We start from the raw sequence: 21,250 nt of genomic DNA, 5'->3' as shown, positions 1-21,250 counted from the left end.
CATTAGAGCCTTACTAGTCCATCAACCCGTGCTACCGCACAGGTTAGCATTTGTTGGTGACTTTGACATTAGATTGTTTTTAAAGTCAGTGATGTTACCTGAGAGATACATGTCCACATTTATTCTTCGAGAAAGCATATCACTGTCGATGAACTTGAAACTGTACTTTGGGATATCTTCTGTATCTTTGATCTCTTTTAGAGTTAGTTGTCCGCATGAAGTTGAGTATCTTATCATTTTCCACTGGCCGATATTTCTGTGCTTCAGGTATGACTCTGATATTTGCAGTGATGTGCACATTACCTTCCTCAATTAGTTGTTTGAAATTTTCCATATGAGCCTTATTGATAACTCTGTGCATCATGGTTCCCTGATTTATCATCATCATTAAGAATTTGTATAAACTAAAAATAATCTCAAAAATTGCAATAATAGTGACATACTATTGTACCAGCTGATGAATAAGGATCATGTCAAGACCTAATTGTTCTCCACTACGCAATATTGCATTCCATACTCTGGTTACCCTTGCCTTGATTTTCTACAATTCTTTTCCTGTTCTAATTTCACTTAAGGATTTGCTCACCATCGCAACTTGTTCTACTCAGCAAAGTGGTGATGGATTAAATTCAGCTATTTTTCTATACAAAAGTTATCATATATAGAAATATGGGACTACAACCATTTCGAAAGGAATGACGATCTTGCGAGATAGATTCAAAAGGAATGTAAAATTGAACTATTTTCTATACATAGAGTAGATACCCTAGCCGCATAAATGTTGTTTACTTTTTATCTTGAGATGATGAAACAGATCTAAAACTGCAAGAGACATTAGTTGACACTAAACTAATTGCATAAGTCTTTCGTTCTGTATTGATTCAACATCCTTACCTCTGCGTTGATCGAAGCGATGTTAGAACGGCCGGCGTATGTTCCTGCCAGCAGATGGCCAGTGGTGTGCTTGTACTTGAATACGTGATCTGGTTTTGGAACTCTCCTTATATGTTTTTTAGTTGAATTAACTATCGAGCCATGGAGATTGAGATTACCCTTGGAGATAGAGATTCTGTAGGATTCAAATAACGATGAGATCTAAAAAATCAGTCGATATTAAATCATCCGTTAGTTGAGGAGCTTTGCTTTCTTCGTTCAACTCAGGTGCCTGCATCTGGTATGACCTGATGGAGGAGCCTTGCTTTCTTCGTTCAACTCAGGTGCCTGCATCTGACCTGATGGACGGGTCACCAACCTGTACAACTTCATATGTGCCGCCACGCCTCATGATGGTACGATTGGTACGATCTTTTTTTTTAAGAAAAGAGAGACTTTATTAATTTCAAGTTTGATACACCGAGGTGATATATCGCCTTGAAATGTTCCCGGCCTCTGCCATAATGACATAGAACCATACAAAAAAGTTTTTGATAGAAGCCAAGCACATTAATAACTGTCAATCCTAAGACTAGACTACCACCCATGCACTCGGGCAAAAAAGTCATTGGCCACCTGGGCCAAAAAATGTGACGCCTATGATTTTCAGAAATCCAGCCGAAATGTGATCTATGAGTACTGGTATATGTGGATGTGTTTGGATCCAAAGGCTATTATAATTACATGATGTAGATTGACGGCTAGATGTTTTCGTTTTTTAAAGAATTTTTTATTTCTCTTATTTTCTAGGATGTCTAACTAGGATTCTAGGTGGCTTCACATGAGGATTTCTTTGAGTTCTCTTAATTTTTAGAATTTCTATCTAGAATTCTTGATGGCTTCACGTGGAGGCTTCAAATGAGACTCCAATTAATAATAGTAAGAAAATTGTGTTCATCGTATCAGTAAGCAGTCATACTGTGAGAAATGCTCTCAGTGTCCCTGTTGATCACCACCGCATCGACCTCGCCTTGGTCGGACATGTCGAGCATCACGCACGACGCCAATTGGGAAGAAGTTGGAGACGTTGGGTTTCAGGGCCAGGAGGGCCGCCTCCCGCACAATGCCGTGCAGCTCGCGCAGCGCGCCAGCGTCAAAGCCGGAGGACCCATTGGCGGCGGTCCTCGAGGGCGTGATGCTGATGTTGTGCTGTCGGTCCGCACAATGGCTCACCTCGAGGGCGGCGGTCCGCACCGCCGGGCGCAGGCCGTGCAGCCCGACAGCAGGTGCTCCGCGCGGCGCGGCGGGAGGACGAAGACCGAGTTGGCGGCGTGGCCGGTCCACGAGGCCGTGATGCTGATGTTGTGCGTCCCGAGCACCTCGCCATCGCGGGCCGCGGCAGGGGAGTAGCCGACGACCGCGACGGCCGCCCCGCCGGACCATCACGAGCGGCGCGCGGTGCGGGAGCGTTGACGATGACGGGGAGCGGCACTACGGGGCAAGATGGGAGACGGCGCCGGGTGGCTTTAGAGGATTTGGCACAACTAGGAAGAGACGAGAATGAGGAGAAGCAAGGACATGATGTGAACAATGAAGCTCTCGTCGGCTGAACTGTATGTAGTGCCAGAAGCCTGAAGTTCTCAACTGCTAGAGTTAGAATTACGGGCCAGTTGAACAATGAAAAGTTGTTGGTTTTGGTACTATAGTACATTTTGTTGTTACTTGACAAATAATATTCAATCATGAACTAATTAGGTTTAAAAGATTCATCTCGTCCTAATCAGTTAGACTGATAATTAGTTATTTTTTCAACTGCATTTAATGCTCAATACATGTGTCCGAATATTCGATGTGACGGATAGTGTGGAAAAAATTTTGGGAACTAAACGGGGCCTGAAGCGAGCTAGCTAGAGTTCCGAACTTCAGATTCATGGTAATGCTTTGACTACTCTGCTGGACCATCACACAGAATGCAGTACTGGTGGCACGAATTTCAGACAAGGTTATGGTTAACACAGCCCATTTCTGACGAACTACCCTGAGTTGCCTCTGCAGCAAGGTTATGTGCATGCTAAAACAGAGCAAGCCGTGCCTGTTCGAAAAGCCTGCCAAGCGATTAACCAAAAACCAGTGATTACGCTGCATGCGTCATACACATTTATTTATGGAATAAGTCTATTTTACAACCTCGAACTAGTCAAAAAGTCCGTTTTTCAACCTCCAACTACGAAACCGGGTAACATAGGCCCTCGAACTGGCAAAACCGTCCGAATCACCCCTCGATCACTGTAGCAAGTTGTTTTGAGGGCGGTTTTGCTACAGTAACATTTCCGAATTTCTGGAATTTCACACCTCTCAATTAAATAATAAAGAAAGCATAATTAATATTGTCTAAAAATCATGATATTTTTTTGGGAGGTAGATAAAAAGACAAGAAATTTATTTTGGCTAGATGTGATACATTAAACATAATGAAATTTGAATTATAAAATTTTAAAAATGGGTAGAATTCAAAATTCCTTGAATTTTTGGGTTAGCTAAACCTTTGATAAAAATGAAATAAAAATATGATAATTCATAATTTTTTATTTAGTTTAATAAGGTATTTTTTATTGGCCCAAGTTTTTATGAAAGTTTTTGAATTCCTTCGCAATGCTCAAATTTGAATCAAATTTGATTCCTCAAATTTTAATTTATGAATATTCTATAGAACTTGGGCCAATAAAAAGTACCTAACTAAACTAAATAAAAAATTATGAATTATCATATTTTTAATTCATTTTTATCATAGGTTTAGCTGACCTAAAAATTCAAGGAATTTTGAATTCTACCTATTTTTAAAATTTTATAATTCAAATTCCTTTATGTCTATTGTAGCACATCTAGCCAAAATAGATTCCTTGTCTTTTGATCTACCTCCCAAAAAAATATCATGATTTTTAGACAATATTAACTATGCTTTCTTTATTATTTAATTGAGAGAGGTGTGAAATTCCAGAAATTCGGAAATTTTACTGTAGCAAAACCGCCTTTGGCTGAGTCAGGGTTGTTTTTCAAACGGTTTCGTTAGTTGGAGGTGTAGGATGTCCGGTTTCGTAGTTCAAGGGCCAAAATCGGACTAGCGTGATAGTTCAGGGTTGAAAAACAGACTTTTCCCTTTATTTATTAATCTTAGTCAATCACATTAAGCTGATATAATAATCATACTAAGACCACTCCGAGATCGCGAGAAGGGCTAAAATTACGTGCACATAGATGACTCCATAGATGGATCAAATTAAATTCAATAGCTAGTTTTGGTTGCCTCCTCTTCCTCAGCAGCATCATCGGCCGTGGGTGAGACCTCCTCCTCCTCTTGTTCTTCGGTGGCTATATCGTTACCGCGCAATCAAGGAATTGGAAACTTGGTTAGTACAACTGATTAGAGGATAATTAAATTCAAGGAAATTATCACGAATCCATGTGAGCAGATACACATCTCTTAATTCTATCTTCATTCCATAAAGTGGATTTCGAGTGTGGGCTGGTTGGGATGTTCTTCAACTGCGTGTCTCAGCGCAGCCTTCTCCTTCTCCACATCATCAGCAAAGGAACCATCACACCATAGACGAACTTTAACTTTCTTAAGCCAAGTGAGGTGCTCCAGACCGAGATTGTCACAGATCCTATTGTTATGCATTAAGCCCCTCACCTGGACCTTAAAATCCAGCACTTCAAGGTTTGGCATAACAGCCGGTGCTGCTACTCTGAAACCATCCTTTTTAGATCCAGAAGATAAGGTCACATCATCACTTCCATTCCAGATACGCAATGAAACGCTGCTTGTATCCTCATGGAGTTCAATGTGGATAGTTGAATTATCAAACAAGCATGATCTCAACTTCTGGAAGCAGCGATCAGCGACAATGTTGGTTAGCGTTACCGTGGATGGCGTTGTCAGGTAGAGGTAACGGAGCTCTTGCAATCCACCCAATATTCTCAGACCCTCCTCATCCATATCATACACATTCAGGAACAAGTGGGAAAGGGAGGGGAGATTTGATGCCTTGATGCAAGATGGCATCCTATAAAACCACACACTTGGCAGAATCAAATGCCGGAGATGCCGTGGGAGCACTGCTGCATCCCATGCATCTTTATCCAATTGCTGTTCAGGTCTAATGAACCAACCGTCCAGTATTAGGATTTGCAGCTTGTGGAGGTTGCCTACAGATTGCAACAGATCTGATTGCCACATGCTCTCCTCAACATTCGGTTCATTGTTATTGATCCTGAGCACCCTGAGCTCACTCAGATTGCCCAGCTCCTTCACAAATGGATCCCTGGACTTGTCAACGTCCACAGGTTTTATCTGCAACTGCTCTAAGGATGTCAGTTTCTCTATTATCCCGTTTGGCATTCTCGTCTCCCGAGCGCATAGGCATATCAGCTGTGTTAGCAGGCCGACGCTCGACGGCAATTCTTCTATGCCAGTTCCATCCAAGTCTAGTGTCTGGAGAAACTTCAGGCGCCCTATGTCTTCAGGGAGCTCAAGGATAGGTGTATGTCTTAGCCCAAGATACCTGAGATGAAGTAACTTCCCAAGGTGCTCGAGATGGTACCGGCCTTCCTTATGTCTGCAATGCTCTAGAGCTAGCACACGTAAGAAATCAGGACCCTGTCTTGGATATCACACCAACAGGCAATAATTGACCTCACTTGTGGTATGTCCATATGATTATCCTTATGTGTATACTTCATGGTTGTATCATGGAGATGGAGGGCCAACCTTCGCGCATTATTTCCTGACAATGTAAGGCCCTTACGATTGTCTGATATAGTGACAAAGTTTTCTTCACGTGACAAGGAACGGATGAGATCAAGAACCATATCATGAACACAGCAACCATATGTAGGAACATAAAATAGGGTGTCATATTCCGACTCATCCGCCTGGATCATGCGTCTATTTATGAGATCATGTAAGCATCCATAGTCTAACTCCACCATCTGGATCAAGCATCTATTTATGAGGTCGTGTAAATATCCCTTGTCAGCAACCATGGTGCTGATCAAGGAGAAGTACATGAAGACACCAATGCTGCAGTTGGGCCGCGTCGAGGGTCCAGAGCACGCCGGCCCAACAGCAGGGTACAAGGAGGAGTCTGGGTTTGACGGCCCATGTGTTATGCCGTGCGCGTGAGGAGTTGCGTGCGTGAGGGATAAATGTAAGGCCAAACTCTATTTTACCTCCTCCAACTATCACCAAAGTTTAGTTTTCCTCCTACAACTATAAAACCGGGTATTTCACCTCTCTCAACTTTTCAAACCGTGCATTTTACCTACCTCGAGCGGTTTTGAAGACTGTTGCTACAGTAACCATAGTTTTGTCTTTTTTTTAAAAAAAATTTCAGTTGAATCTTTGAAAAATCATAGTAAATCACAAAAAAATCATAAAATAGAAAATCCAATTTTGTTGGACTCCACACGAGTAGATATACGCAGCGAATATATTATAGGCAAAAGTCTATTTTACCTCCTCCAACTATCACCAAAGTTTAGTTTTCCTCCTACAACTATAAAACCGGGAATTTCACCTCCCTCAACTTTTCAAACCGTGCATTTTACCTCCCTCGAGCGGTTTTGAAAACTGTTTGCTACAGTAACCGTAGTTTTGTTTTTTCCTTTTTTAAAAAAATTTCAGTTGAATCTTTAAAAAATCATAGTAAATCACAAAAAAATCATAAAATAGAAAATCCAATTTTGTTGGACTCCACATGAGTAGATATACGCATTGAATATATTATATGGTATACTTTAGTATAATTTTTTTTACTGTAACTTTAGATATATACTTTTCTATAATTAATTTATAGCTACTGTTTTCGTCGTCCCATTATGGTGAAATTTTTATGGTGAGCTAATCATTATATGATTGAGCTGTAGTAAAATTTTTATGATTATTAGATCATGTTTGACTGATCTATAGATTTATCTATATAAACTAGATAAATCTATAGAAAAATCTAGACAAATCTATAGATAAACCTAGATAAATCTATAACTCAGTCATACATGATCTAATAATCATAAAATTTTTACTACAGCTCAATCATATAATGATTAGCCCACCATAAAAATTTCACCATAATGGGACGACGAAAATTGTAGTATAAATTAATTACAGAAAAGTATATATCTAAAGTTACAGTAAAAAAATTATACTAAAGTATACTATATAATATATTCAATGCGTATATCTACTCATGTGGAGTCCAACAAAATTGGATTTTCTATTTTATGATTTTTTTGTGATTTACTATGATTTTTTAAAGATTCAACTGAAATTTTTTTAAAAAAGAAAAAAACAAAACTACGGTTACTGTAGCAAACAGTCTTCAAAACCGCTCAAGGGAGGTAAAATGCACGGTTTGAAAAGTTGAGGGAGGTGAAATACCCGGTTTTATAATTGTAGGAGGAAAACTAAACTTTGGTGATAGTTGGAGGAGGTAAAATAGACTTTTGCCTAAATGTAATGAGAGAGAAGAGATCGGCAGACATGTGTAAACTGAACCTTCTTCTTCCTCTCCAAGAAGCAGACCTCTGCTGCTTCCCCTGCTAGTGAATTCCGCCGATCTACCTCGTTCTTGCTTCCCTTCCCTACTCTAACATCCCTCTCCTGCCTCAAGTAATCCAAGTCCATGCTCTTTATTGACAAAGCCTTCGGCTATCCACTTTTCTATTAAAGAACCTTTCTCGATGAAGTAATCTTCCGGAAATGCACTTAGATACAATAAGCAAGTCTTTAGGTGAGAAGGTAGACCATAATAGATAAGGGACAATATCTTCATTGTAGTATCTACTTGTTGATTATGATTATGGTCAAGAGTCTCAAGACCAATAGAGCTATAAACCTCGTACCATTCTTCTCTTGATTTACCCACCAACAAACTAGCCATTGTGATGATGGCTAATGGTACACCATCACATTTCTTTAGAATCTTTTTAGATACCTCGTCGAGTTGATTATCAGGGCACTCACCTTCACCACCAAATAGCCTTGTATAAAATAACTTTCTGGAGTTATCATATGAAAGTGGTTGTAGATTGTAAATTTCACCAGTGGCGACTTGTACTTTCTGAGTAGTTGTGATTATTCTACTTCCACTATTATTTTCAACCAATGCCAATTTGATAGTCTCCCAAGATTTCATCTCCCATATGTCATCAACAACAATGAAGTACCTACCCATATGGTATTACAAGAGCCCCAATTAGTAAAAGTAGCTGGAGAGAATATATCGAACAAATAAGTGTGATAAGATTAAGAACCCAAAAATGGTAATTATCCAACATTAAGGCACTAATTAACTTGAATTAGATACATTTCCTAATGGCTCTGACTCTTTCTGACCAGTTGGTTATTATTCAGCTGACAATAATTTTTTATGATATCAGTTACGGCATTAAGGAATAATAAAAATATTATAATTGAAACTCATCATATATAGATATATTCTTGAAACCATACGCATATCAAACTAAGTATTGTTGATACAGGTCTAACAAAAGGAGAAAATTAAATACAGTACAGTACCTACATCACAATTGCAGTTTCTGAAGTTACTGTATAAGTAAACTGACTAAATTCACTTGATCATCATCTGTGCATACAATTGGGCGGTTCATTAATTACCATACCTCTTTGTTCTTAGGAAGTCCTGCAGTTCGTTGATGAGCTGCCTTTCATCCAATTTAGTAAATTTTAAATCCATGTATGTTTTCTTGTCAAGATCTATAAGAATGTCCCTAAAGACTTTCCTCAAGTCAGGATTTCGCCCAACTGGAACAAAAGCTCCACCACTGAATTGTGATTTAAGCTTATCATACACTGCTTTAGCAAGGGTAGTCTTGCCCAATCCTCCAGCTCCACAATAGAAACTATCTTCATCTTGCTGTTGGAAGTGTCATCCCCCTGATGAGACATCATCATCATGGACAGGAGTTCACTACTTGACTTGTCGATACCAACGAGCTGTGTGACATCCTTGAACATAGCCGCAAGGCGAGGATCAATCATCGAAGCCACCGCAGGCTTGGCTGCAATACCGTCGACTGTGTACCTCCCATGTCGGTCTGTCGCCTCCTGGAGTTTCTTCCTGATGTCGCCAATTGCGCCCGCAATCTTACGGCGTTTGAACACACTCCCCATCATGGTGAACAGGCCTGCCACCATGTCCTGAAGGCGTTGGAACAAGCTCGCGTGGTCCGTGTGTCCATGGCCGCCGTCAAGGCCAACCAGGAAGGCGTCGAGGACGTCCTCCATGTCGTAGGACGCCTCACGGACTTCGCGTGCCCAGATCCTGGCCTGTTCGTCGAGCTGGTCCGGCGGCACCTCGCCTACCTTGCGGAGGGCGGCATGGGCACTCTCCAGCTCTCGCGAGAGAGACTCGACTTGCTCCTTCACGCCATTCTGCAGATTGTACTCTTCCTTGAGCAGTTCGCCGAGCTTGGATATGAGGCTGCCCGTCGCCCCTGTCACCAGGTCATCCATGCTCACAAGCTCTAAGAATTAGCTTTCTTTTCTTGTTGTGGATGGAACTGCAGGCGCTTTGCTCTGTAGCTCTGTACAGTGTAGCTCTGTAGGAGTCTGACCACCAATTGATCCAGTGCCCTCTGGGCTAGGGCGGTGGCCAGCCTGAGCAGTGTGGGCGCGTGGCAGCTCATGGCAGTGGTGACATCGCCCTCTCTGGTGGAGCTGTCGGGGTCGCCGGTCGCCCTTTTTTGCTTGGTGATGTGTAGGTTTTTGGGCGAAAGCCTAGCTCGTGCCGGTGACAATGGTGTCGTGGGTATCATTTTTCTTTTTGTAGATGTTACCGTGAGAACCTCAACATGCAGGGATAATTTCAGTCCTTGATTGCATCACCACGGTCGGCTTCGGCAACGGCAGCGTCTGATCTGTTGGCGTGGTAGAAATCGACTCAGTGCGGTTTCTAGTGCGGTTTCTAGATCACAAGGTGACCAGAAGGCACAAGAGCAACGACGATCCTTACATTAAAAGTTTCTAGAAAGACAATTAATGTGGGATTCTTATTTCTACTCGAGGACCAAAGCAAGATTGAAGGAAGAACATAGAAGAAGTTCAAAGCTTAGTCTTTTGTTTTTTTTCTTATGTCTTACTTTCTTGTCTTTTGTGTTCCTTAGTTGGAGGTTCGGAGTCTAAGTACTCATGTAAACTTCTGTCTTTGTGGCCGGATGTATTTGATTGTGGTCACAGACATTCACTTGTGAATGTTCAAGACATCACTTGTGAATGTTCAAGACCGGGGTTCTACCTTAATTAAAATAAAGATCACAAATCATGCGTATAAAATAATTCACACAGATTTCAGAGTTACGACAAGGACATTATAAACATTCATATCTTTGCCGGGAGGCCGGTAAAGATAATGTTAGTTGACCAAAAAATACCGTTTACTTACTCCGCTGGCATGTTATCCTATTTGACATATGAATTTTGTTCTACCTGCAGGCCACGTACATAATTGCTGGCGATGGCCGCGCCACGCTGGCACGCGTTGGTTAGGATATAGTATATTAAAAATACTCTAGAATGATCTGTGCAGTGCAGTGGTCAATATTTTTGTGCTACTCTGAAAGTTTGGTCCTAACCAAACTGTTGACATGCTGCAGAGTGCAGACCACCTGTGCTGCCGAGATGCAGCACAATGCAGGGTCTGGTAGCTTAGGTTAACACGTCCTGGTCAGAGTCATGAAGCAGAAAATCCCGTTTGTTTTTAAACTGTCACAGTGGTTACCGTAAAATAGATCCCCCCCCCCAACTCTATTCAGGGCGAGGCTATGAGCTATCCACTCGTGGGAAGACGTGAAGAAGATCTTCATCGATAACATCCAAGGCTTCATTCATCGCCCAGCCACTTGCAATGACCTACGGCTCTGCAAACAGGAGCGGGGCGAAGCCTTGAGATCGTACATAAAGAGATTCTTTGATACACGAGCTACCATCGCCAACATAGCAGATGACGATGTGATCGACTGCTTTCACAACGGCCGCGCCGCACAACAGCTGTACCGAGACTTTGGAAGGAACAGACCTCGCTCGGTTGTAGCACTGTGGGACATGATGCTTGCATGGTCCGACCAAGAGGAGCAAGAACGCGATCGCTTCCCCCGCCGCGAAGATAACAATCAGAAGCGCAACGGGGACCCGCAGCCGGATAAAGGCCAACGCAACTTCGACAAAAAGCGGAAGCCGGATACAGTGGCTACAATGTAGCGAGGACAGAAAGGCAAGAAAGGAAATTCGCAAGACAATTTTCAGAAACTACTCGAAAGACCTTGCCCTTTACATCCTAAAGGAAAGCACACAATCCTCGAGTGTGGTAACCTTCACAAGTCCCTCCAGCAACGTCAATTGGAAGAAGACAAAAAGAAAAAATAAACAAGATGATGAAGATGGCGACAAAGATGGAACTATGGGATTCCAGCAACCCGCCAACAGGGTCAACATGATCTACGGAGGAGACTCTTCTTTCAACAGGAGAAACCAGAAACTGGTCTGGCATGAAATACTGAAGATGGAGCCAGCTATCCAGAAACCACTAAGGCACAGTGAAACACCCATAACCTTCTCAAGGGAAGATCAATGGACTAACTTTCCTGAACCGGAAAAGTTTCCACTCGTCCTGGACCCAGTGGTAGCCGGCTCCATCCTCTCTCGAGTACTAATCGACGGAGGCAATGGCCTAAACCTCATCTTCATGAGTACAATCACCAAGATGGGACTCGATATATCTGACAAATTGAAACCAAGCAAAGCACCCTTCTACGGCATCATTCCGGGAAACGCTTCCTTCCCGATTGGAACCGTGGTGCTCCCAGTCACTTTTGGTACTCCAGACAACTACCGAACAGAACTCATCAAGTTTGAAGTAGCAGACTTGGAGTCTTCTTATCATGTCATACTCAGACGACCGGCATTGACCAAATTCATGGCAATTCCCCACTACGTCTACCTTCTGCTGAAGATGCCAGGAAAAACAGGAGTCCTCACCTTCCGCGGAGACCTTCAAAGATCCTTTGAATGTGAAAAGGAAGCCATAACCTATGCCTCCACAAATCGACTCCCGAATACCGCAGGACAAGTACTTGTGACAGCCCAGCAGTACTCGGCATCGGGATCAGAGATCCCTACAAAGAAGATAAACCGCTCTGCTCCGAAGCCACCCGATAACATCGAAGTCAAGGCAATTCAGCTGCAAGAGGACGACCCGTCAAAGACAGCCTTGATCGGGACAGGGCTTTCTGACAAATAGGAAAGCGCGCTCGTCAACTTCCTTAGGGTCAACCGCGACATATTTGCATGGAAACCAGCCGATATGCCCGGTGCCCCAAAGGAGTTGATCGAGCACTCCCTGAATGTCAACCCTAATGCTACTCCAAAGAAGCAAAGGCTACGGAGATTCTCGGTAGAGAAAAGAGAAGCCATCAAGAAAGAACTCGCCAAGTTACTCGCGGTAGGATTCATCAAAGAAGTTTACCACCCCGAATGGCTAGCGAATCCAATACTCGTTCTCAAAAAGAACAACAACGAGTGGAGGATGTGCGTCGACTACACAGACCTGAACAAGCACTGCCCAAAGGATCCCTTCGGACTCCCTCGCATCGACCAAGTCATCGACTCGATGGCCGGATGCGTACTACTATCATTCCTGGACTGCTACTCGGGCTATTATCAAATAGCCCTCAAGGAAGAAGATCAGATCAAAAGACATTCATCACTCTGTTTGGCACGTACGCTTACAAAACCATGTCCTTTGGATTGAAGAACGCGGGCGCGACTTATCAGCACGCCATACAGTTATGCTTCACCAACCAGCTCCATCGCAACGTGGAAGCCTACGTCGACGACGTGGTCGTAAAAACAAAGGAATTCGACTCCTTTATTCCCGATCTAGAAGAAACCTTCAACAGTTTGCGAAACTTCAGGTGGAAACTGAACCCGACTAAGTGCATTTTCGGTGCACCATCCGGAAAACTACTCGGCTTCATTGTCAGCCACAGAGGAATTGAAGCAAATCCAGAAAAGATCAACACAATCTTGAACATGGAAGCCCCGACCTCCATCAAAGATGTCCATAAACTCATTGGATGCATGGCTGCCCTGAATAGATTTCTATCGAGACTTGGCGAAAGAGGACTTCCTTTCTTCAAACTACTGAAGAAACAAGATAAGTTCAAATGGTCCCAAGAAGCAACCGATGCACTCGAAGACCTGAAAAAGCACCTCCAGTCACCTCCTATCCTAACGGCTCCAATGCCGGGAGAAGAGATGCTCCTTTACATCGCAGCTACCACACACGTTGTCAGCACAGCAATGGTGGTAGAACGAAAAGAAGAAGGCCACGCCTACGGCGCCCAAAGACCAGTTTACTTCATAAGTGAAGTACTTTCTAAATCAAAAGTGTGATACCCACCAATTCAGAAACTCCTCTACGCAATCTTGATTACTTCAAGGAAGTTACGACATTACTTCAACGAGTACAAGATTTCAGTCGTCACGGACTTCCCACTGGGAGACATCTTACACAACCGAGACGCGACTGGTCGCATATCAAAATGGGCAGTCGAGCTAGGAGCATTCGAGCTGAAATTCGCGCCAAGAACATCAATCAAGTCTCAAGCTCTAGTTGATTTCCTGGCTGAATGGAGAGAAAACCAAGTACCTACCCCACCATCCATATCAGATCACTGGACCATGTACTTCGACGGCTCACTGAAATTGGGTGGAGGAGGAGCCGGCGTACACTTCATCTCTCCAAAAGGCGAGCAACTCAAGTATGTTTTCCAAATTCTCTTCGAAGTATCCAACAACGAAGCAGAATATGAAGCTCTCCTACACGACCTTCAACTGGCCATCTCACTTGGCATCAAGCGACTACTTGTCTACGGGGACTCCCTCCTTGTGGTCCAACAAGTAAACAAGGAGTGGGATAGCAACAAAGAAACCATGGATGCCTACATTGCAGAGATCAGAAAACTTGAAAACAAGTTCTCAGGACTGGAAATCCACCACGTCGTCTGCGACAACAATGTAGCAGCAGACATCCTTTCAAAACTCCGCTCCGACAGAGCAGAAGTCCCTCCAGGAATCTTCGTCCATGAACTCCATCACCCCTCAATCAATATTTCCACCCCAATGGAAGTTGACTCAGTTCCTCAAGAAACAAGTCGAGAGGTAATGATGATCGAAGCTGATTGGCACACTGCGTTCATCGACTACATCAAGGACAAAGTACTCCCACCGGGAATCAAAAAAGACGACGCAGAAGCAGTACGCATCATGCGCCGTAGCAAGAACCACGCCCTTATTGATGACAAACTCTACAGAAGAGGCGTAGGATCTGGAATCCTCATGAAATGCGTAATAGCACAAGAAGGCAAAGAAATACTACACGAATCCCACGGAGGCACAAGTGGAAACCACGCAGCCTCACGTATGCTAATTGGCAAAGTCTTCAGATCAGGATTCTACTGGCCAACAACATTATCAGACGTAGAACTACTCATCAAATGATGTCCAAGATGCCAGTACTTTGCCAAACAAAGTCACTTCCCTGCCCAAAATCTGATAACCATACCTCCATCTTGGCCTTTCGCTTGCTGGAGCCTTGACATGATAGGACCACTCCCAACAGCGCCAGGAGGTTTCTCACACATTCTAGTGGCAGTTGACAAGTTCACCAAATGGATTGAAGTCAAGCCAATCAAGAAGATCTCATCAGATCGTGCAGTCGAATTCATCAGTGAAATACTCCACAGATTTGGTTTCCCAAACACAATCATAACAGATCTTGGATCAAACTTCACTTCACAAGAATTCTGGGATTTCTACGAGAACTCCAGCATCGAGATCAAGTACGTATCTGTTGCACACCCAAGAGCCAACGCCCAAGTGGAACGCATCAACGGCCCGATAATCGATGGCTTTAAAGAAAAGAATCTTCGATTCCACAAGCAAGAAAGGAGGTAAATGGCTAGCAGAATTACCAATGGTAATCTGGGGGCTACGCACCCAACCTAGCAAGGCGACAGGTCAAACACCTTTCTTCTTGGTATACGGCTCCGAAGCAATACTACCGGCAGACATCATGTGGAAGTCACCTCGACTAGAGATGTATGACTCAGCAGAAGCCGACGGAAGCCGACAGCTAGAACTGGACTCACTCGATGAGATGAGATGCAATGCACTGCTACGATCAACCCGATATCTCCAAAACATGCGAAGATATCACGATCGTAACATCCAGACAAGATCTTTCAACATCGGAGACATGGTCCTCTGCAGAATTCAAGATGAGACAGGCCTCCACAAACTCAACTCAAGATGGAAAGGACATTTCATCATCACCAAAGTCATAGGACCAGGATCCTATCGACTAATCTACGTGGACGGACTAGAAGTCCCTAATTCTTGTAACATCGAGCATCTTCGGAAGTTCCACCCATAAGCTGTCAGAAGCAACCTCCCGGATTTCAAATTTCAATAAAGAAAAATGGTCCTTCAGAAGTTCAATTCAAGCACCCAAGACAGCTTCAAGAGTCGTAACTCCATCGGCTACCTCGAATACCAACCTTTCTTTGTTCACTCAAAGTCAAAGGCACGGCGAATCGAGTAGTCGGGGCTAAGGGCCATGAGCCTTGCGGCCCTAGAGACAAGTTCTCTACCCTCTTCAGGAGTCGTAACTCCATCGGCTACCTCGAATACCAACCTTTCTTTGTTCACTCAAAGTCAAAGGCACGGCGAATCGAGTAGTTGGGGTTAAGGGCCATGAGCCTTGCGGCCCTAGAGACAAGTTCTCTACCCTCTTCAGGAGTCGTAACTCCATCGGCTACCTCGAATATCAACCTTTCTTTGTTCACTCAAAGTCAAAGGCACGTCGAATCGAGTAGTCGGGGCCAAGGGCCATGAGCCTTGCGGCCCTAGCGACAAGTTCTCTACCCTCTTCAGGAGTCGTAACTCTAACAGTTACCCCGAATACCAACCTTTCTTTGTTCATTCAGAGTCAAAGGCACGGCAAATCGAGTAACTGGGGCTAGAGGACATGTGTCTTGCGGCCCTAGAGACAAGTTCTCTACCTCTTTGTCCATGAGACGACAAGTGATCAACTACTACAGTATTCGATCTTCAGATGGGACAAGATCCCTATTTCCCAAGAGGAACTACGTCCCTGAGGCGACAATCGATCGACTACTATGGTATTCAATCATCGAATGGGACAAGATCCCTATTTCCCAAGAGGAACAACGTCCATGAGGTGACAATCGATCGACTACTTCAGTACTCCATCTTCGGATGGGAGATGCTCCCTATTCTTCTCGTCCATGAGACGACTTATTCAACTACTACGATACTCGAAATACGGACGGGACATGCTCCCTATTCTTCTCGTCCATGAGACGACTTATTCGACTACTACAGCACTCGACTTACGGACAGGACATGCTCTCTATTAATCTCATCCATGAGACGACATATTATCGACTACTACGGTACTCGATCTTCGGACGGGACAAGGTCCCTATTTCCCAAGAGGAACTTTTTCGTCCATGAGGCGACAAATTATCGACTACTATAGTACTCGATCTTCGGATGAGACAAGTTCCCTATCTCTCAAGAAGATTTTTGCTCATCCATGAGACGACAACTGGTCGACTACTTCAGTACCCGACCTTCGGAGGGACAATTTTCCTATCTCCCAAGGGGATTTTCTCGTCCATGATACGACAACTGGTCGACTACTTCAGTACCCGACCTTCGGAAGGACAAGTTCTCTATCCCCTAAGGGGATTTTCTCGTCCATGAGACGATAACTGGTCGACTACTTTAGTACCCGACCTTCGGAGGGACAAGTTTCCTATCTCCCAAGAGGATTTTCTCGTCCATGAGACGACAACTGGTCGACTACTTCAGTACCCGACCTTTCGGAGGGACAAGTTCCCTATCCCCTAAGAGGATTTTCTCATCCATGAGACGATGACTTATTCGACTACTTCGGTACTCGACCTTCGGAGGGACAACTTCCCTATCTTCCAAGAGGATTTTCTCGTCCATGATACGACAACTGATCGACTACTTCGGTACTCGGCCTTCAGAGGAACGAGTTTCCTATCTCCCAAGAGGATTTTCTCGTCCATGAGACGACAACTGATCGACTACTTCGGTACTCGACCTCCGGAGGGACAAGTTTCCTATCTCCAAGAAGAGCAACAAACCCACGAGGTGGCAATTCGTCGACTGCTACGGTACTTGACCAAACTGAGACAATATCTCCACTTCCCAATAGGACTTAGTCATCCACAAGGTGACAATTCGTCGACTGCTACGGTACTCGACTTAACTGAGACAAGATCTCTATTTTCCAAGAGGATTTATTCATCCTTAAGGAGACAATTCCTCGACTGCCACGGTACTCAACTCGATCTGAGACAAGATTTCTATTCGCCAAGAGGATTTATTCACCCATGAGGTGACAATTCGTCGACTGCTACGGTACTCGACTCAAGATGAGACAAGATCTCTATTTCCCAAGAGGATCTATTCATCCACGAGATGACAACACGTCGACTACCACGTACTCGACCTATGAAGAGACAAAATCTCTATTTTCCAAGAAGGAATCATCATTCACCGGGATAAAGACCAGTCGACTACCATGGCTCGCCTTGCTCATAAGGCTCGGGGGCTACTCTGTCACACGGTGGCTCCGGCAAGGTCAAGCTTCTACAATGACTCGTCAAGCTGCTCAGTGCCTCATTGCCACTCCCATACTCGGGGGTTGATGCTGATTCAACGACACCTCCATGCCACGATTTCGGATCCTTAATTCCAAATCTTGGGATTTCGATTCAAGGCTCGGGGGCTGTGGGATACGTGTCATCGATGGCTCATTTTTTCTGGAAGATAAGAAGGAAAGACTGATTTGACCCTCAGCCTGATTCTGCGATTCAACCTAAGGCTCGGGGGCTACTCCATATGGAGTGTGAGTTCATCGCGCACCATATAAAGAAGATTCGGGGCTTGAGCACCTCATAGCCTCGATGCAGCCAAGGAAGTACTCGAAAGACTACTCGAAACGCTCGATGGACTCCAACCCTAGGCATTGGATTCCAGGAGCACTCGAAGCACTCGATGAACGTCTTCAGAAGCACTCGACGCCTGTAGGACTCGACTACGAAGAGCTCGGGGGCTTGTCAGACCCAGAACAGTGGGATTGCTCACATGCGTGGATTATTCTAGAGTAAGGGATAGCACATGGAATATTCCTTACCTCTTTGTAACTACCCGTACAGTAGTAGGACTAGCTAGAGTACATGGGAACTACTCGACCTCATTGGAGTAAGACTCTAACAGTACTCGGCTAAGACTTTCCATGTAACCCTGTCTCCCCGGATTATATAAGGGCGGGCAGGGACCCCTCCAAGACATCGAACAATACCAGAGGGAATACAAACCAACACACAAGACGCAGTGTATTATGCTCCGGCGGTCCAAACCTGTCTAAATTTTTGTGTTTTTTGCACTATCATGTTCTGATCTCGACGAGTCCCTACTCATAAACACTCTCCTCGGGATACCCCTCAGAGAACCTAACGCTAAAACACCGACACCTGGGTGGCCGGATAATGTCTGGCCTGTGGCCTGCCGCCGTAGCCCTGCGCATGGTCTCCCTGTTCTGTGCCTCGCCTTACGCATGGTCTCTCTGTCCGCCGGCGTCATCACGTGATTCACGCCCTGTGCCAGGTTTATTTGCAGGATGGATCAAATCACGCCGTGCAAATAAACAGCACGGCTGCTTTATTTTTTTTTCAATACATCATATACTATTTTGTGAGAATGCCGATTGTTTTTAGGTTTATTTGCAGGATGGATCAAATGTAGCCATGGAGGGGCTTCGGCAGGTGCTGGCGCCAACAGCGGCAGGAAGTGCTTGTGCCGATCAGAGGGCCGGCGGCAGCAGGTGCTTGCGTCCGTCGGGCGGTAGCAGGTGCTTGCGCGACAGGGACGGCGGCAGCAGGCCTGTGCTCGCTCTGATCCAAGGGCCGGCGGCAGTGCATGCGTTTTAGTCAGGGAGGGGCGGCGTCACATTCTGGGGCACGTCAGGGAGAGGGGCGGCGGGCGGCGGGCGTGCCACGATAGGATTATTTCCCGCCGAATTATTACGTTGGACTACAATTTCTGTTTTTTGGGAATAAAAATAGAGATCTGTTGGAGATGAAGTTTATTTTACCTCTCTATACCTATTTAGAGAGTTGGTAAATAACAAGATTTGGAAAAATATATTGGAAACTGTTGAAGATGCTCTTAGGTTGTCCATCACTTTCGTTACCACGTCTTCGTCGACGACTACGATAATAATTCCATAAAGGCCAAAACATCCACATCTTGAAGGGAGGGAGGGAGGGAAGGTGGCCCAAGACCAGATCGTCAACAGTAAATTCAAGTTGCTCTAAAAAACAGTAAATTCAATTTGAATTACGAAATAAAAATACATAAAGGAGTGGGTTAGAGAGAGTGGAAACTCAGTGCAAGAACTTTTCATGTCGTCTAGGTAGGCAAATGCTACCGTACCCCTAATCCACATTGGAGATCCACCAAGAATACACTCCAAATCTCTCCAGGTTAAGGTCGTTGCTTACCATCAAGCTACATTGTAACATCCAATTTTTCTTGGATCAATTTAAAAAGAAAAAGTCCAGTTTACACTCTCAAACCATCATAAAAGTCATTGTCAGCCTTCAACTACAAAATGAGGCCATCCAACTATCGAAATCGGAGAAATTTGACCCTTACGGTGGTTTTAAAGACGGTTTTATAATTTTTTAAAAAAAATCTAATTAGATCTCAAAAATCAATATTAATTTATTTTAAATCAGAAAAATATGAAATGGGTACCAATTCTTTTCTAAAAATGTAACCTTCTATATATAAAGCAAGAATATACTAGGGACATGAAATTGGATCGAAATAACTGGAAGTAGTGCTATTAGATAGGTTACATTTTCATAAAATTTTTGGTACTAGTTTCATATTTCTCTAATTTATAAATTACTTATGAATTTTTAGTTTAAATTTTCATATTTTAAATTTAAAAAATAAAAACCCACCTCTGATAGGCTAAACTTGCCCAGTTTAGACAGTTGGATATATAGCCTCCATTATCCAATTTTTTAGTTGAATGTTACAAATTGGACTTTTATGATAGTTCGAGGGTGCAAACTAGATTTTTCCCCCCTTTTAAAACCAGTAAAAATTTGAATCTTTTCCAAATTTTCAACAAAACCCAACTTGTTCCTTTTATTTAGCTAGATAGCTAGAGTAGTCGGTGCCTTGATTGGTTTTCTTTATTCTCATGTCCCAAGAGCATATTGGGCGGTAATTAAAATTTATGTTACACACATATGGCGCTCGATCAGATTAAACTTGATTGATATCCAACCATGCGAACAAGGAGAAGCTAAGGTGGCACATATGCTACACGCTACTTGTTCTGACTTTGCTCTTATACGCTACTACGCAAGCAACAACAAGAATATGTTTCTTTTGAGTAGAACGATTGCAATAGTAGTTTTTGTAAGAGTTGTTAATAACACAATTGCCGGCCACGTAATTGAAATCAACCAATCAGCTCCATAAATGCTAACTTCGAAAAGAGCTGCAAGAAGAACAAGCAGCAAGAAGAACCAGCAGCACTGAAGCTTTCGCCAAGGCAAGGCATGGAGTCGACTCCTCTCCTGACTCCTTACAAGATGGGCAAATTTAACCTCGCGCACAGGTCATACGAGAACCTGGCCTGAATGTGTGCGATATGAATATTGCTCATCATCCATGTTTAATTTTCTTTGTGCGTTGTTGGTGGAGAGTGCCTCCGGGTCGGACGAACACTATAACAGTAAGTAAATGCACGCCAAGCGAAGAAGACCACTCGAGAACAAGAATGGCGGCTTCGGACAACCGTCCGGAATTTTCTCTCTCTATTCAATGTGTCCCATCAATATACAATGATCCGGGTATTTATAAATGACGGTTCACCTATCAAACTCCGTAATTTACAACGTAATATCCTCCAACAACTATATTCCTGGAATATTCCAAGGACAATGCCGTATTTTTACATCACAAAGTGGATTACAGCTGGACTCCTGCAGTCCCTGGGCCCAACTCTGGATGTCATCATCGGACAGCTTGGTCTTCACCTCCTTCGGTACAGCCGCTCAGGAGGCTTCGCTTCGCTAACGCTTCGCATGGCTTCGCTATCGCCACCTCCCTTCCGGAGGTACCATCTTCGCGGGTCTTCGCGGGACCTCGCTGAGGTCT

At 43.9% G+C, this 21,250-nt stretch overlaps 1 protein-coding gene and 1 pseudogene across 1 annotated transcript; both read right to left on the bottom strand.

The window, feature by feature from the left end:
* Nucleotides 1-4,366: 4,366 nt before the first annotated feature.
* Nucleotides 4,367-5,272, bottom strand: LOC120645995. The gene has a single exon (XM_039922692.1). The coding sequence runs from the start codon at nucleotides 5,270-5,272 to the stop codon at nucleotides 4,367-4,369; it is 906 nt and encodes a 301-aa protein (XP_039778626.1).
* A 2,245-nt stretch (nucleotides 5,273-7,517) lies between these two features.
* Nucleotides 7,518-9,454, bottom strand: LOC120645994 (annotated as a pseudogene).
* Between the last annotated feature and the right edge of the window lie 11,796 nt (nucleotides 9,455-21,250).

This window comes from Panicum virgatum, chromosome 8K (assembly GCF_016808335.1).
Source record: "Panicum virgatum strain AP13 chromosome 8K, P.virgatum_v5, whole genome shotgun sequence".
Classification (NCBI taxonomy): Eukaryota; Viridiplantae; Streptophyta; class Magnoliopsida; order Poales; family Poaceae; genus Panicum; species Panicum virgatum.
The sequence above is the reverse complement of the archived record's forward strand: the minus strand, read 5'-3'. Positions and strand labels throughout refer to the sequence as shown.